Source organism: Schistocerca piceifrons, chromosome 2 (assembly GCF_021461385.2).
Source record: "Schistocerca piceifrons isolate TAMUIC-IGC-003096 chromosome 2, iqSchPice1.1, whole genome shotgun sequence".
NCBI classification, from domain to species: Eukaryota; Metazoa; Arthropoda; class Insecta; order Orthoptera; family Acrididae; genus Schistocerca; species Schistocerca piceifrons.
Window position 1 is genome coordinate 584,293,610 of NC_060139.1, and position 17,341 is coordinate 584,310,950.

Below are 17,341 nucleotides of genomic sequence, written 5' to 3' on the forward strand. Positions count from 1 at the left end.
TAACTAACCTAAGGACATCACACACATCCATGCCCGAGGCAGGATTCGAACCTACGACAGTAGCGGTCGAGCGGTTCGAGACTGAAGCGCCAACAACCGCTCGGCCACACCGCCCGGCTCTGCTTAGTGTATTCATCTCTTGGTCTCCCTCTACGATTTTTACCCTCCACGCTGCCCTCCAATACTAAATTGCTGACCCCTTCATGCCTCAGAACATGTCCTATCAACCGATCCCTTCTTCTAGTCAAGTTGTGCCACAAATTTCTCTTCTCCCCAATTCTATTCAATACCTCCTCATTAGTTATGTGATCTACCCATCTAATCTTCAGCATCCTTCTGTAGCACTACATTTCGAAAGCTTATATTCTCTTTTTGTCTAAACTATTTATCGTCCACGTTTCACTTCCATACATGGCTACACTCCATACAAATACTTTCAGAAACGACTTCCTGACACTTAAATCTATACTCGATGTTAACAAATTTCTCTTCTTCAGAAACGCTTTCCTCGCCATTGCCAGTCTACGTTTTATATCCTCTCTACTTCAACCATCATCAGTTATTTTGCTCCCCAAATAGCAAAACTCCTTTACTACTTTAGAATCTCATTTCCTAATCTAATTACCTCAGCGTCGCCTGATTTCATTCGAATACATTCCATTATCCTCGTTTTGCTTTTGTTGATGTTCATTTTATATCCTCTTTTCAAGACACTGTCCATTACGCTCAACTGCTCTTCCAAGTCCTTTGCTGTCTCTGACAGAATTACAGTGTCATCGACGAACCTCAACGTTTTAATTTCTTCTCCATGGATTTTAATTCCTACTCGGAATTTTTCTTTTGTTTCCTTTACTGCTTGCTCAATATAAAGATTGAATAACATGGAGGATAGGCTACAACCCTGTCTCACTCCCTTCAAGTCCCTCGACTCTTGTAACTGCCATCTGGTTTCTGTACAAATTGTAAATAGCCTTTCGCACCCTCTATTTTACCCCTGCCACCTTTAGAATTCGAAAGAGAGTATTCCAGTTAACATTGTCAAAAGCTTTCTCTAAGTCTACGAATGCTAGAAACGTAGGTTTGCCTTTCCTTAATCTATTTTCTAAGATAAGTCGTAGGGTCAGTATTGCCTCACGTGTTGCAACATGTCTATGGATTCCAAACTGATCTTCCCCGAGGTCGGCTTCTACCAGTTTTTTCATTCGTCTGTAAGGAATTCGTGTTAGTATTTTGCAGTTTTGGAAAGTATGGATGCGGATGGGTGTAAATCCACACACGTTCGCTGACATGTAAGTGGTGCAAAATCTGTTTTGGGGCGTTTAGGCGTGCTGATGAGTTCGTGCACGTGGCGTGTTTTGCGCAGGCGCTGTGGGAGGCTAAGATGCTGGAGGACGGCGTGCTGCTGAGCCACGTGAGCGGGGACGGCGCGGGCGGCTTCCCCGGCGCCGTGCTGACCGAGGTCTCCTACCGGCTGCCGCGCGACTCGGTGCTGCCGGAGCTGTGGGTCGACATGACGGCCGTCGCCACCGCGCCAACGCCGCTCGACATGAGCCTCGCGCTGCCCTTCAATCTGGCGGGCCACGTGAGTCACCCGCTGCCGCACTAGGGGTCACGGTTCCCAAACAGAAGTATCGATAGTTCCCTCATGAGTCGTGTCATGAGGAAAGTATCGTACCCATAACAGTACCGATTATACAGTATCGATTCCTCGAGGTATTGAGACTCACATCGATTGAAAATGGTGCCAAACTAGAAGTATCGATAGTTCCCTTATGAGTGGTGTCATAAGGATAATATTGTACCCATAACAGTATCGAGTATACAGATTCGATTCCTTGAGGTATCGAGACTTTCCCAAATAGAAAATTGCGCCAAACTAGACGTATCGATAGTTCCCACAATAGTGGTATCATAAGAAAATATCGTACCCAGAAGGGTTTCGAATATACAGTATCGATTCCCCGATGTATCGTGACTTAAACGATAGAACATGGTGCCCAAACAGAAGTATCGACAGTTCCATCATGTCTGGATTTATAAGGAAGATATCGTACACAGAAGGGTATCGAATATACAGTATCGATTCCACGACATATCGAGACTAAAGCCGATAGAACACGGTGCCCAACAAGAAGTATCGATAGCCCCCTCATGTGTGGTATCATAAGGAAAGTGTCTTACCCATAAGGGTATCGAATATACAGTATCGATTCCTCGAGGCATTGAGACTTACCCCGATAGAAAGTTTAGGGTGGGTGCTATCAGAAATTTCTCATAATTAGACACTAGTTGCAGTGATCTGTAGTTGCTTTGAAGAAACTTTTAATAGCCAAAGTCGCATTCAACACTATTTATTCGGGATGACCAGTTTCAACAGTTACTAGTGTCATCTTCTGATCTGTCTAAAGTGATGCATTTACATAAAGTACATGTATAGTCATTTTCATATCTGCCATTACAAATGGAGAAATGGAAATTCTACATTTTCACACCTTCATAAAACTTGTTGTAATACGTCCTGTTCCGTTATGACTGTAACGCGTATGTCATGTTGACATTACAGTGGATAGTATATTCCACACTCCACACAAGTTTGTTAAAAATAGTAACAGGTGTAGCACCCATAGAAACAATACAGTTGAAAACCACCTGTGCAACTAGGGATGTCCAGAAGTGTGTGGACATCCCTGCTTGCACATTCCACTTACGCTTGTTACATGTTGAAATGCGTAACTGTGCACCTTTGTCCACGTGTTTACGTGCACATGACGTGTTAAATGCATCACAGATCCACATTCTTTAAAGTACACAGTTCAACTGATTGACAAATTAGGAGTGCAAATAATTGCAGCACTATAGGCCTCTTACGTAGGTATCTGAAAACCAATCGTACATCTGTTTTACATTTTATTTAAAATTACAAATTTCATTGAGAGCAGTTCTTTAACATTTGAAAACTAAATTGTTTTTTATGTAAAAAGTGTTCACACTTCTAAGAGAAGTTCTTACTTACAGTATGTTTTATTGAGAGGACTTTAGTATTTATTTTATTATACATTACTGGCCATTAAAATTGCTACACCACGAAGATGACGTGCTACAGAAGCGAAATTTAACCGACAGGAAGAAGATGCTGTGATATGCAAATGATTAGTTTTTCAGAGCATTCACACTAGGTTGGCACCGCTGGTGACACCTACAACGTGCTGACATGAGGAAAGTTTCCAACCGATTTCTCATACACAAACAGCAGTTGACCGGCGTTGCCTGATGAAACGTTGTTGTGATGCCTCGTGTAAGGAGGAGAAATCCGCACCATCACGTTTCCGACTTTGATAAAGGTCGGATTGTAATCTATCGCGAGTGCGGTTTATCGTATCGCGAAATTGCTGCTCGCGTTGGTCGAGATCCAATGACTGTTAGCAGAATATGGAATTGGTGGGTTCAGGAGGGTAGTACGGAACGCCGTGCTGGATCCCGACGGCTTCGTATCACTAGCAGTCGAGATGACAGGCATCTTATCCGCATGGCTGTAATGGATATTGCAGCCACGTCTCGATCCCTGAGTCAACAGATGGGGACGTTTGCAAGACAACAACCATCTCCACGAACAGTTCGACGACGTTTGCAGCAGCATGGACTATCAGCTTGGAGACCATGGCTGCAGTTACCCTTGACGCTGCATCACAGACAGGAGGGCCTCCGATGGTGTACTCAACGACTAACCTGGGTGCACGAATGGCAAAACGTCATTTTTTCGGTTGAATCCAGGTTCTGTTTACAGCATCATGATGGTCGCATCTGTGTTTGGCGACAGCGCGGTGAACGCACATTGGAAGCGTGTATTCGTCATTGCCATACTGGAGTATCACGCGACGTGATGGTATGGGGTGCCATTGGTTACACGTCTCGGTCACCACTTGTTCGCATTGACGGCACTTTGAACAGTGGGCGTTACATTTTAGATGTGTTACGACCCGTGGCTCTACTCTTCATTCGTTCCCTGCGAAACCCTACATTTCAGCAGGATAATGCACGACCGCATGTTGCAGGTCCTCTGCGGGCCTTTCTGGATACAGAAAATGTACGACTGCTGCCCTGGCCAGCACATTCTCCAAATCTCTCACCAATTGAAAACGTCTGGTCAATGGTGGCCGAGCAACTGGCTCGTCACAATACGCCAGTCACTACTCTTGATGAACTGTGGTATCGTGTTGAAGCTGCATGGTGCGACTGATCCCGGCGGAGGTTCGAGTCCTCGTTCGGGCATGGGTGTGTGTGTTTGTCCTTAGGATAATTTAGCTTAAGTAGTGTGTAAGCTTAGGGACTGATGACCTTAGCAGTTAAGTCCCATAAGATTTTTTGAAGCTGCCTGGGCAGCTGTACCTGTACACGCCATCCAAGCTCTGTGTGATTCAGTGCCCAAGCGTATCAAGGCCGTTACTACTGCCAGAAGTGACTGTTCTGGGCACTGATTTCTCAGGATCTATGCACCCAAATTGCGTGAAAATGTAATCACATGTCAGTTCTAGTATAATATATTCGTCCAATGAATACCCGTTTATCATCTGCATTTCTTCTTGGTGTAGCAATTTTAATGGCCAGTAGTGTATGTTATATTACTGTATGGTAATGTTCTGTGGTGTCATGTTTACCCTTAAACTCACATGCAAATTTTGTACAAATGCTAGATATATATGTGTTAAATATTGTATATTTGATGAATTTTATATTTAAATGAAGTACATATTCGACCTGAAAGGAAAAAAAGAAAAAATAATAATAATGTCCAAAGCAAGACTCGAACCAGCGATCGTGAAATTAACAGTCTTACGCAAATCGATAGAGACACACTGACCGTGAAACACTGCCTTACGTTGAGTGAATTAGTCACTCGAAGAAACTCAAATTCGCTTTGCTGGAGAATTTTTGATAGTCACATTGAACTGCTGTGTGACATCATCATCTGAGTGCTGAACTTCGCGTACCATAAATATAAAAAAATTACAAAAATCCGATTCAGTGCAATTTATTGCTATGAATTTTAGATCTGTTATCTGGAACCTCTGTAAAGGTCGTCCATGTTCAATAATCATGGTGACATACAATGTTTTATATTATGCATGTAGCAGCAACTCATGATAACAGCAACCATTAGTAATATTAATGTCGAAATAAAACGGAACATTTGAAAAAAAAGTAAAATAAAAAGAATTAACTCAAGTTTCAAGAGAATAAGTTCCATCTCAAGTTAATAAATATGTTACTGGCAGCCTCGGAAGAACTCGAGGTTTGCCGAGTAAACAAAACTATATCTACTTCTAAACCTAATTCGCTACACTATTCTACATCACCCAAACTGATATGTGCCTACCTTCGCAATCCTCTCGTCTCCAGGTACTCGTGGGGGGTGGCCACTGCATTCTGTCTTTTCTTTTTATTTTCTTTTTCTTTTTTATCTTATTTATATACGTGTCTATTTGAAGTTCATCTTAATTAAATTTATAAAAGCTTATCGTTATTTATAACTGAGGAAATGCTTGTTGCGACGTATTGACATTATTCTGATTTTCGGAGCATCTACTTGATCTTATAGACTGAGAGTTAAGCATTTGCCTTTCAGATATTCGATGTGCTATCATGTTGACTGGCCAAAGTCGAGGACCTTGTGTTCTGTGATCGGTTGCAGACGCACCCGGAGCTCTTGGGTCTAAACCAGTGACAAAATGGATTCAGGAAAGGGATTATGCTGTTAATAGATCTCTTAAGATTGTAGAAAATTCAACAACGAAGTATGCAGACGCACCCATGATTGACGTAGAAGGCGCATGCGCTGTTCGCACGCCTTCGAGATCTCAGGGTCCGCATAAGAGCTTTGCGGATTATTGTAGTTAACGTAGCGTCTAGTGGCTTGCGGGGCAAGGTAATCAAAAAGGTTACTAAGTCTTCAGCTAGTGGTATAGTGGCTAGCGTTGCTGCTTCTGGATCACGGGGTCCCGGATTAGATTCCCGGCCGGGTTGGGAATTTTCTCTGCCCGGAAACTGGGTGTTTGTGTTGTCCCTATGATTTCATCATCATCATCATCATTCGTGAATGTGGCTAAAATTGGACTGTGTAAAGAGAGGGACATTGAACGGGTGCTGATGACCGCGCAGTTAAGCGCCCCACAAACTAGACATCATCATCATCAAAAAGGTTACTAAGGGCTGTCCTCAAGGTTCCATAAGTGGTCCACTGTTCTGGAGATCTTGTTAGTATTGAACCCCAATTATATGTGTTAGAAGGGGCAGACGCTACAGAAGGTGTAGTTGCATACGCATATCACAACCCAACAGTTGTGTCTGCAGACTCCATGGCGAGAGTTGATGAAAAGCATGCGATTGCACAAATGCAGAATTGGTGCAAGAGCAACAGACTGATTATAGCCGTTCATAAAACCACGTACATACTTCTGAAACGAAGACTTTCTGCTACCATTAATCCTTCCATGAGGCTTGACGGTATACCTGTAAAACGCAGCACTGTTTGTAGATATTTAGGCATTCTTTTAGACAATAAAAGAAACTTTCTAGAACACGTAAAATCTGTTATTCAGAAAGCGGCGAAAATTATACATAAGACTGCCCGTGCTGGCACTGCTGATTATAAATTGCCGTTGCATGTGGTGCCGTCACATCACGAAGCTATTGACAACGCCATTGTGGGTTCGCTGCCAGAGTCTGGGCGCATCGCCTTAGGTTAGGCAGGTACAAAACAATACTGTGACAAATTCAGCGGAGCGTACCTCTGAGACTCACCGGTGCCTCTCGCACAAGTTTAGAGGATTTATTAGTAATCGTCGGGATATGTCCGATGGATATCGAGATACGTTGCAGGGCAGCGCTGTATTGGCTGGGGCATGAGCAATATGACCGCGTTTACGAACTATCAGGATCGTATATTGCTGATAAAAGACATTTACGAGCCTGGAAGTTAGACGAATGGCAGTCTGATTGGGCACTAGGAGCCCTGCAAAGCGTGTTTACAGCATATTCCCAAGCATTTGGAGCAGACTCAATCTGCGCGACATTATCGTTACTCGAAGTATGCTCACGGTCCATATCCCAAGCATTTGCATCAAGTGGCTAGTAGTGACACACCAGCTTCTGAATATGGGAGGAAGGTTCCGCTGATCATGTTGTTCTCAGATGCCCCCTTTTTCAGGTAGAGAGAGACTGTTAACAATTAGACTGCTATCTGAAAACAATTGTAAATACCCAAAAACCCGATTGACATGTGGTCCCCTTGTTAGCTTGTCATCACTGGGATTGAATTAACTTGGAAAATATTGTAATTATGAGAGCGCACAACATACAACCAACGTCATTAAACTTTGAAACTGATGCTGGTTACAATAAAGTATGTAATCATACGGTGGTCGTCATGAATTTTCCACGTATTTAATAGCTATCGTCTAATTAAAACGTTATATTGTCCAGATAATCTCTACATTAAGTGTTTTAACATTAGTTGCAATACCTGCTTTTGAATAAAAACACTTACTCCATGTTTGTTTGAAATGCATTTTTATTATTTTTTATTGTACTGTATTTTACCACCATAGTAATATAGTAAAAATTTTCCCGGCATGCGCCCTATCGCAGGGAATCAAGAATAGAAAAAGAAAGAAAAAACAGTCGGCAGTTCAGCAACGATTCGAATGGTGCAGGGCGCAAATTATTCAGGCGAGGCTTTATAAGGCCGACTCAGCAAACAGACACAGACTAGAACGACATTCAGCTTTGGCTGGCTGTTTTTGGTATTCGGACACCGATCTAGCAGTAGCGGAACTCTGATTACATATTTTGCTGTAATGCTCAGTCTCTTTATTTACTATGCAAACCAACAACGATTCATCTTTGGTCACATCGACTTTCACTGCCCTGCTTCTGTGTTACACTTTCCAAAAATTATAACAAACTGGAGCAGCATAGGTGAGCCTACTTTCCCTTCCACGTGAGTTCGTTCCGTTGGTTTAACCTGACTGTTGCACTGCAGAGTCGAAGCCGCAAAACATCTTGTTGCAGGATGCTGGAGAGCCTGCGCTGAAGGACCACTTGCTCACGCTGGATGCAGACCAGTACTTGGCAACCACGCGTGACTTCATACCCACAGGTGAGTACTCGCAAGGGCTACCTCTTGATACGGGAGCAGCCGGTTCGAAAACTCCGGCAGTGAAGGTAGTTTTGTCGGGGAAACTATGACTGAAAAGTAGTGAAGAGACGACAGCGTACAACTTCGATTCTCCAGAGTGTGTGTCAATGCTCTCCGTTACATATCAAACACTCGCGGCGTATCTCATGGAATGAGCACATAAACACTGGCCATTCTTCTTTTTCTAGTGCCTGTGCCCCACGTCGGTGCTGGATCAGTTTGGTTATTAACAGATTTGTCATTGTTAATTTTAAGAAATGGCCAGATGCCCTTCCTGCTGCCACTCCGTTAGACCCCCTCCTCCCCCTCCCCCGCCACCACCGCCACCACCGCCACTACACCTCCACTCCACGCCCCCCCCCCCCCCAATCCCCCGGGATGGAATATGCGTACCCCAGCTGTCTGTGTGTAGTGTTAGTGACATGAAGTGAGCGAAAGTTTCTGGAGTGTTTGCGAATCGTGTAACTGAGGCAGGACTTGGGTACCAGACCAGTATTCACCTATTCGGATGTAGGAAACGACCTAAAAACCACAACCAGGCTGGCCGGCACACCTGTTCTCGTCGTTAATTCGCTGGTCGGATGCGATCCGGGGCCGGTGCACCTGCCCCGTCCAGAAGCGGCGCTTTATACGCACAGCTATCGGGACGGGTACATAAACATTTGTGATTGTTACTTGGGTATAAAATTTGGGTATTTTTGTGGGTTAGAGAGCAATGATGTGCTGAGGCTTTCAGGAGAAATACTGGAATTTTTGTTATTACCCTTAACCCTCTTTGATGTGACGCCCAGTAATGATGTAATACTAGAGAAAAGAACAAAGATGTCAGCTTAGTTGTGAGGTGGTTGTAAGTATTCCTCTTAACTTACCTCAGCCTGCCACTTGAAAGTGCCTGTAGCAAAGATGGCGGCTACAAACAGACAGACTTTTGTGTTTTGCTGTTTGTTTCGTGTTCCATATTACGTTCGATAGTGACTACGGCCTCCCCCCATGAACCATGGACCTTGCCGTTTGTGAGGAGGCTTGCGAGCCTCAACGATACAGATAGCCGTACCGTAGGTGCAACCACAACGGAGGGGTATCTGTTGAGAGGCCAGACAAACGTGTGGTTCCTGAAGAGGGGCAGCAGCCTTTTCAGTAGTTGCAGGGGCAACAGTCTGGATGATTGACTGATCTGGCCTTGTAACATTAACCAATACGGCCTTGCTGTTGTGGTACTGCGAACGGCTGAAAGCAAGGGGAAACTACAGCCGTAATTTTTCCCGAGGGCATGCAGCTTTACTGCATGGTTAAGTGATGACGGCGTCCTCTTCGGTAAAATATTCCGGAGGTAAAATAGTCCCCCATTTGGATCTCCGGGCGGGGACTACTCAAGAGGACGTCGTTATCAGGAGAAAGAAAACTGGCATTCTACGGATCGGAGCGTGGAATGTCAGATCCCTTAATCGGGCAGGTAGGTTAGAGAATTTAAAAAGGGAAATGGATAGGTTAAAATTAGATATAGTGGGAATTAGTGAAGTTCGGTGGCAGGAGAAACAAGACTTGTGGTTAGGGGAATACAAAATCAAATAGGGGTAATGCAGGAGTAGGTTTAATAAACTATAAAAAAAATAGGAGTGCGGGTAAGCTACTACAAACAGCGTAGTGAACGTATTACTGTGGCCAAGATTGGCCAAGATAGACACGAAGCCCACGCCTACTACAGTAGTACAAATTTATATGCTAACTAGCTCTGCAGATGACAAATAAATTGAAGAAATATATGATGAGATAAAAGAAATTATTCAGGTACTGAAGGGAGACTAAAATTTAATAGTCATGGGTGACTGTAATTCGACGGTAGGAACATGGAAAGAAGGAAACATAGTAGGTGAATATGGATTGGGGCTAAGAAATGAAAGAGGAAGCCGTCTGTTACAATTTTGCACAGAACATAACTTAATCATAGTTAACACTTGTTCTAGAATCATAAAAGAAAGCTATATACATGGAAGAATCCTGGAGATACTAAAAGGTATCGGATAGATTATATAATGGTAAGACAGAGATTTAGGAACCAGGTTTTAAATTGTAGGACATTTCCGGGGGCAGATGTGGACTCTGACCACAATCTATTGGTTATGAACTGTAGATTAAAACTGAAGAAACAGCAAAGAGATGGGAATTTAAGGAGATGGGACCTGGGTGAACTGACAAAACTGTAGGTTGTACAGAGTTTCAGGGGGAGCGTAAGGGAACAATTAACAGGAATGGGTGAACGAAATACAGTAGAAGACGAATGGGTAGCTCTGAGGGATGAAGTAGTGAAGGCAGCAGAGGATCAAGTAGGTAAAAATACGAGGTCTAGTAGAAATCCTTGGGTAACAGAAGAAATATTGAATTTAATTGATGAAAGGAGAAAATATAAAAATGCAGTAAATGAAGCAGGCAAAAAGGAATACAAACGTCTCAAAAATGAGATTGACAGGAAGTGCAAAATGGCTAAGCAGGCATGCCTAGAGGACAAATGTAAGGATGTGGAGGCTTATCTCACTAGGGGTAAGATAGATACTGCCTACAGGAAAATTAAAGAGACCTTTGGAGAAAAGAGAGCCACTTGTATGAATATAAGAGCTCAGATGGAAACCCAGTTCTAAGCAAAGAGGGGAAAGCAGAAAGGTGGGAGGAGTATATAGACGGTCTATACAAGGGCGATGAACTTGAGGACAATGTTATGGAAATGGAAGAGGATGTAGATGAAGATGAAATGGGAGATACGATACTGCGCGAAGAGTTTGACAGAGCACTGAAAGACCTGAGTCGAAACAAGGCCCCGGGAGTAGACAACATTCCATTAGAACTACTGACGGCCTTGGGAGAGCCAGTCCTGACAAAACTCTACCATCTGGTGAGCAAGATGTACGAGACAGGCGAAATACCCTCATACTTCAAGAAGAATATAATAATTCCAATCCCAAAGAAAGCAAGTGTTGACAGATGTGAAAATTACCAAACTATCTGTTTAATAAGTCACAACTGCAAAATACAACACGAATTATTTGCAGACGAATGGAAAAACTGGTAGAAGCCGAACTCGGGGAAGATCAGTTTGGATTCCGTAGAAATGTTGGAAGACTTGAGGTAATACTGACCTTACGACTTATCTTAGAAGAAAGATTAAGGAAAGGCAAACCTATGTTTCTAGCATTTGTAGACTTAGAGAAAGCATTTGTCAATGTTGACTGGAATACTCTCTTTCAAATTCTAAAGGTGGCATGGGTAAAATACAGGGAGCGAAAGGCTATTTACAATTTGTACAGAAACCAGATAGCAGTTATAAGAGTCGAGGGGCATGAAAGGGAAGCAGTGGTTGGGAAGGGAGTGAGACAGGGTTGTAGCCTCTCCCCGATGTTTTTCAATCTGTATATTGAGCAAGCAGTAAAGGAAACGAAAGAAAAATTTGGAGTAGGTATTAAAATCCATGGAGAAGAAATAAAAACTTTGAGGTTCACCGATGACATTGTAATTCTGTCAGAGACAGCAAAGGACTTGGAAGAGCAGTTGAATGGAATGGACAGTGTCTTGAAAGGAGAATATAAGATGAACATCAACAAAAGCAAAACAAGGATAATGGAATGTAGTCAAATTAAGTCGGGTGATGTTGAGGGAATTAGATTAGGAAATGAGACACTTAAAGTAGTAAAGGAGTTTTGCTATTTGGGGAGCAAAATAACTGATGATGGTCGAAGTAGAGAGGGTATAAAATGTAGACTGGCAATGGCAAGAAAAGCGTTTCTGAAGAAGAGAATTTTGTTAACATCGAGTATAGATTTAAGTGTCAGGAAGTCGTTTCTGAAAGTATTTGTATGGAGTGTAGCCATGTATGCAAGCGAAACATGGACAATAAATAGTTTGGACAAGAAGAGATTAGAAGCTTTCGAAATGTGGTGCTACAGAAGAATGTTGAAGATTAGGTGGGTAGATCACGTAACTAATGAGGAGGTATTGAATAGGATTGGGGAGAAGAGAAGTTTGTGGCACAACTTGACTAGAAGAAGGGATCGGTTGGTAGTACATGTCCTGAGGCATCAAGGGATCACAAATTTAGCATTGGAGGGCAGCGTGGAGGGTAAAAATCGTAGAGGGAGACCAAGAGATGAATACACTAAGCAGATTCAGAAGGATGTAGGTTGCAGTAAGTACTGGGAGATAAAGAAGCTTGCACTGGATGGAGTAGCATGGAGAGCTGCATCAAACCAGTCTCAGGACTGAAGACCACAACGACAACAGTGACTACGGAAGTGACATAACATCTTTAGATGTTATCATCAGTTCAAAAGTATTAGCTGTCTATATAAAAATTTGAGACTGGGAAAATCAAGTGTGTCGGAATTGAACATTGAACATTTGAGAGACTACTTTGCGGTTAGCTCTCAGAATTCTCTTAGGAAAGCAATTCTAGTGATGTCTCTGAAGTTGGATCTCAAGAAACGCTTCTAACTGTACCCAAATGGCTCTGAGCACTATGAGACTTAACATCTGAGGTCTTCAGTCCCCTAGAACGTAGAACTACTTGAACCTAACTAACCTAAGGACATCACACAAATCCATGCCCGAGGCAGGATTCGAACCTGCGACCGTAGCGGTCGCACGGCTCCAGACTGAAGCGCCTAGAACCACTCCGCCACAGCGGTCGGCCTAACTGTGCCCGCATACTACGCAGTGTTCCAAAGTAGTCGAAAGTTAGTAGACCACTGTTTGGGATCCAAGTCCACACGAGGTAAATAAGTCGACTACAAGTTCATTAGAGACGGAGCAAAAGTTTCGCTTGGGGAAGGATGGAGAAGGAAATCGGCCGCGTCCTTTCAAAGGAACCATCCCGGCATTCCCCCTAATCTGGATGGCTGAAGGAGGATATGAACCGCTCGTCCTCCGGCATACGAGTGCAGTGTCTAATCACTGAGACACCACCTCGGCTCCAAGCAAGATGCTGATGCATCAATAAGACTGTTATGATTGTCTCTTATTCAGAGATGACTAGTCGGTTCACCTAGACGGAGGAGTAAATACACTGCTTGACAAAAAGATGAGCGTTCACAAGGGGAGGAGGACACGAAATGGAGACGGTATGTGATGTTATTTCAGTTTTTACAAAACCGAGGCAAATTTACAAAGAATTTGGCAGTATAGATCTAATTATCAGCATGAAGTTCCGCCCCCTCTGGCCTGGATGCATGCATTGATTCGGATGGAAAGGGTGTCATAAGGCCGTTATATCTCCATTGAGACAAGCTAGCCTACTACCGCTGCAACTGGTCCTTGACATCCTGGATACTGTCATTGCGGCGGATTGACGTCTGAGCTGGTCCCTCAGGTGTTCTGTCTCGGAGACAGTTCGTAGAGACATGTACCACGAGTGGAAGAGCATTCTCCTGTTGAAATATGGCACCACGATGCCCACACATGAGAGGTAACGCATGCGGATGCAGGATGTCCGTGCCGTGCCGTTGTGCAGTCAGCGATCCCTCAGTCTCTACCAACCGTGGCCTGAGGACATATTAAATGGCTCCCCACACCATGACACCAGGAGTAACACCGTAGTGCCTCTGAAAAACATTTTTTGCTAGGCGGCGTATGTCGCGATTGATGGGATGTTACAGGAGCATGAAACAACCGAGATGGAGTTATTATTTCATAGGCTTGCAACTGCTTGTAACACTACAATCAATATCGTAAATAATTTGTACTGATTAATTCTGGGTGATGTAAAATGTATATTCTTTATTATGAAATGTCTTTGATCTACTGTAAAGAAGCTGAGTGATGTGAAATGTTTATTCTTTGCGAGTTAAGTTCTTTCTATTAATTGGAGGGCAGTAGCATTTAATTATGTATATTTTGTGGTGACTTCCTAATATGTTTAAATGATGAGATTTTTAAAATATATTTGTTTGTAACTATGTAATAGCTGGTTCATACCTAGGGACTTTGCATTATATCTACATCTACATCTGCATCCATACTCCGCAAGCCACCTGACGGTGTGTGGCGGAGGGTACTTTGAGTACCTCTATGGATCCTCCCTTCTATTCCAGTCTCGTATTGTTCGTGGAAAGAACGTCGGCATGCCTCTGTGTGTTCTCTAATCTCTCTGATTTTATCCTCATGGTCTCTTTGCGAGATATAGGTAGGAGGGAGCAATATACTGCTAGACTCCTCGGTGAAGGCATGTTCTCGAAACTTCAACAAAATCCCGTACCGAGCTACTGAGCGTTTCTCCTGCAGAGTCTTCCACTGGAGTTTATCTGTCATCTCCGTAACGCTTTCGCGATTACTAAATGATCCTGTAACGAAGCGCGCTGTTCTTCGTTGAATCTTCTCTCTCTCTTCTGTCAACTCTATCTGGTACAGACCCACACCGGTGAGCAGTATTCAAGCAGTGGGCGTATCTCAGTCTGGCATCTGCTTTACCGACGATTAATTTTATATGGTCATTCCAAATGGCTCTGAGCACTATGTGACTTAACATCTATGGTCATCAGTCCCCTAGAACTTAGAACTACTTAAACCTAACTAACCTAAGGACGTCACACAACTCCCAGTCATCACGAGGCAGAGAAAATCCCTGACCCCGCCAGGAATCGAACCCGGGAACCCGGGCGCGGGAAGCGAGAACGCTACCGCACATGTGGTCGTTCCATTTTAAATCACTCCTAATGCCAACTCCCAGATAATTTATGGAATTAACTGGTTCCAGTTGCTGGCCTGATATATTGTAGCTAAATCATAAAGGTTCTTTCTTTCTATGTATTCATAGCACATTACACTTGTCTACATCGAGATTCAATTGCCATTCCCTGCACCATGCGTCAATTCGTTGCAGATCCTCCTGCATTTCAGTACAATTTTCCATTGTTACAACCTCTCGATATACCACGGCATTATCCGCAAAAAGCCTCAGTGGACTTCCGATGTTATCCACAAGCTCATTTATGTATATTGTGAATGGCAACGGTCCTACGACATTCCCCTGCGGCACACCTGAAAACACTCTTACTTCGGAAGGCTTCTCCCCATTGAGAATGACATGCTGCGTTCCGTTTTATCTAGGAACTTTTCAATCCAATCACACATTTGGTCTGATAGTCCATATGCTCTTACTTTGTTTATTAAACGACTGTGTGGAACTGTATCAAACGCCTTGCGGAAGTCAAGAAACACGACATCTACCTGGGAACCCGTGTCTATGGCCCTCTGAATCTCGTGGACGAATAGCGCGAGCTGGGTTTCATACGATCGTCTTTTTCGAAACCCATGCTGATTCCTACAGAGTAGATTTCTAGTCTCCAGAAAAGTCATTATAGTCGAACATAATACGTGTTCCAAAATTCTACAACTGATTGACGTTAGAGATATAGGTCTATGGTTCTGCACATCTTTTCGACTTCCGTTCTTGAAAACGGGGATGACCTGTGCCCCCTTCCAATCCTTTGGAACGCTACGCTCTTCTAGAGACCTACTGTACACCGCTGCAAGATGGGGGGCAAGTTCCTTCGCGTACTCTGTGTACAATCGAAATGGTATTCCATCAGGTCTAGCGGCCTTTCCTCTTTTGAGCGATTTTAATTGTTTTTCTATCCCTCTGTCATCTATTTCGATATCTACCATTTTGTCATTTTTGCGACAATCTAGCGAAGGAACTACAGTGCAGTCTTCCTCTGTTGAACAGCTTTGGAAAAAGACATTTAGTATTTCGGCCTTTAGTCTGTCATCCTCTGTTTCAGTACCATTTTGGTCACAGAGTGTCTGGACATTTTGTTTTGATCCACCTACCGCTTTGACATAACACCAAAACCCAGAGTAAATCCCCTTTGCAACGGAAGTGAGTTGGCGTGAGCGAAAAGGTGATATCGGCGCTCAGCCTGGGCGGCAAACGAGAGAGCACAGTAGTCAGTCGGCAGCCAGTAACCGATGAATGAACAGCGCAGGTGCCGACCGAGGCTTACAGTACTGCAATTTAGATGGAATGGCCCCGGATGTAAATTTTGGCTGAAAATAGTGCTCTAGCTTTGGGGAAGGCTCTAAAAATGATATTAACGACGCCAAGAAGAAGTAAATAGAGCTTATTAATGCCAACGGAGAGACTACGTAACCGCCACATGCTCGCCACCACGATTGCGCAGCCACTTCATCACACATACGAAAGGTCAGAACTGTATAACTGTATAACTGTATGAACCAGTAAATTTGTGTTTGGTTTTGTGAAATTATAATTTTAATATTGGAAAACTGTTTTTGAACAATGAGTATGACATGTGCACTTATCCAAGCAGGATCCTCTTCTTGTACGTGAAGAAATCCGAGTGGCCGGCCGAAGTGGCCGTGCGGTTAAAGGCGCTGCAGTCTGGAACCGCAAGACCGCTACGGTCGCAGGTTCGAATCCTGCCTCGGGCATGGATGTTTGTGATGTCCTTAGGTTAGTTAGGTTTAACTAGTTCTAAGTTCTAGGGGACTAATAACCTCAGCAGTTGAGTCCCATAGTGCTCAGAGCCATTTGAACTATTTGAAATCCGAGTGTCCTTTGTAAAAATAACTGGTTAAATTCTTGATTTATCCAAGAGTGTCTGAAATTCAATGAGGAATTAATAATATGTTATCGATTAAATTAACTGTTGCATAGACAAAGAAAGGCACTTAATGAGAGACTTATTAGGAAGTTTTTAGAGATTCATATTGCTTTAAATGTGTGTGTCAAAGCTTTGTGCTAGTACACTTAATGTGCTTGGTAAAAATTATTTGTTTCATATGCAGATAAAAAGTTAAGTTTCATCTCTGACAAAGATTATCTCTGCATATCACGTGTGACTCTGGCCACGCCCACTTTCTACGATATATAAGTCGCTCTCAGACGTCCGACCCGTCAGTCGGCAAGACTCACCGGAGGAGAAACACCCCTCTGAAGATGTCCAGCGCAGCTCTCGACGAAACGTTAGGAGCTGAAGAGTTTCATGGACCACGACCTTACATCCCGGAAGGTTTGTCAGAAGAAAATGTGTTTTACTGGCTTCAGTTACAATTCACCACGTGCGCTCCGTTCACAGAACAACTCCTGCAGTCGTCTCAGCGCTCATCTATCGTTTGAGGCCTCTTCATACTGAGTGTATGCAA

The 17,341-nt window shown here is 43.4% G+C and overlaps 1 protein-coding gene across 1 annotated transcript in view; it reads left to right on the plus strand.

The window, feature by feature from the left end:
* Positions 1–1,381: 1,381 nt before the first annotated feature.
* Positions 1,382–17,341, plus strand: part of LOC124775615 (galactose mutarotase-like) — a 66,006-nt gene continuing 50,046 nt past the window's right edge. The window contains exons 1-2 of the mRNA XM_047250444.1: positions 1,382–1,582; positions 8,068–8,155. Coding sequence (XP_047106400.1) covers positions 1,382–1,582; positions 8,068–8,155 — 289 coding nt within the window. The remainder of the gene's footprint in view (positions 1,583–8,067; positions 8,156–17,341) is intronic.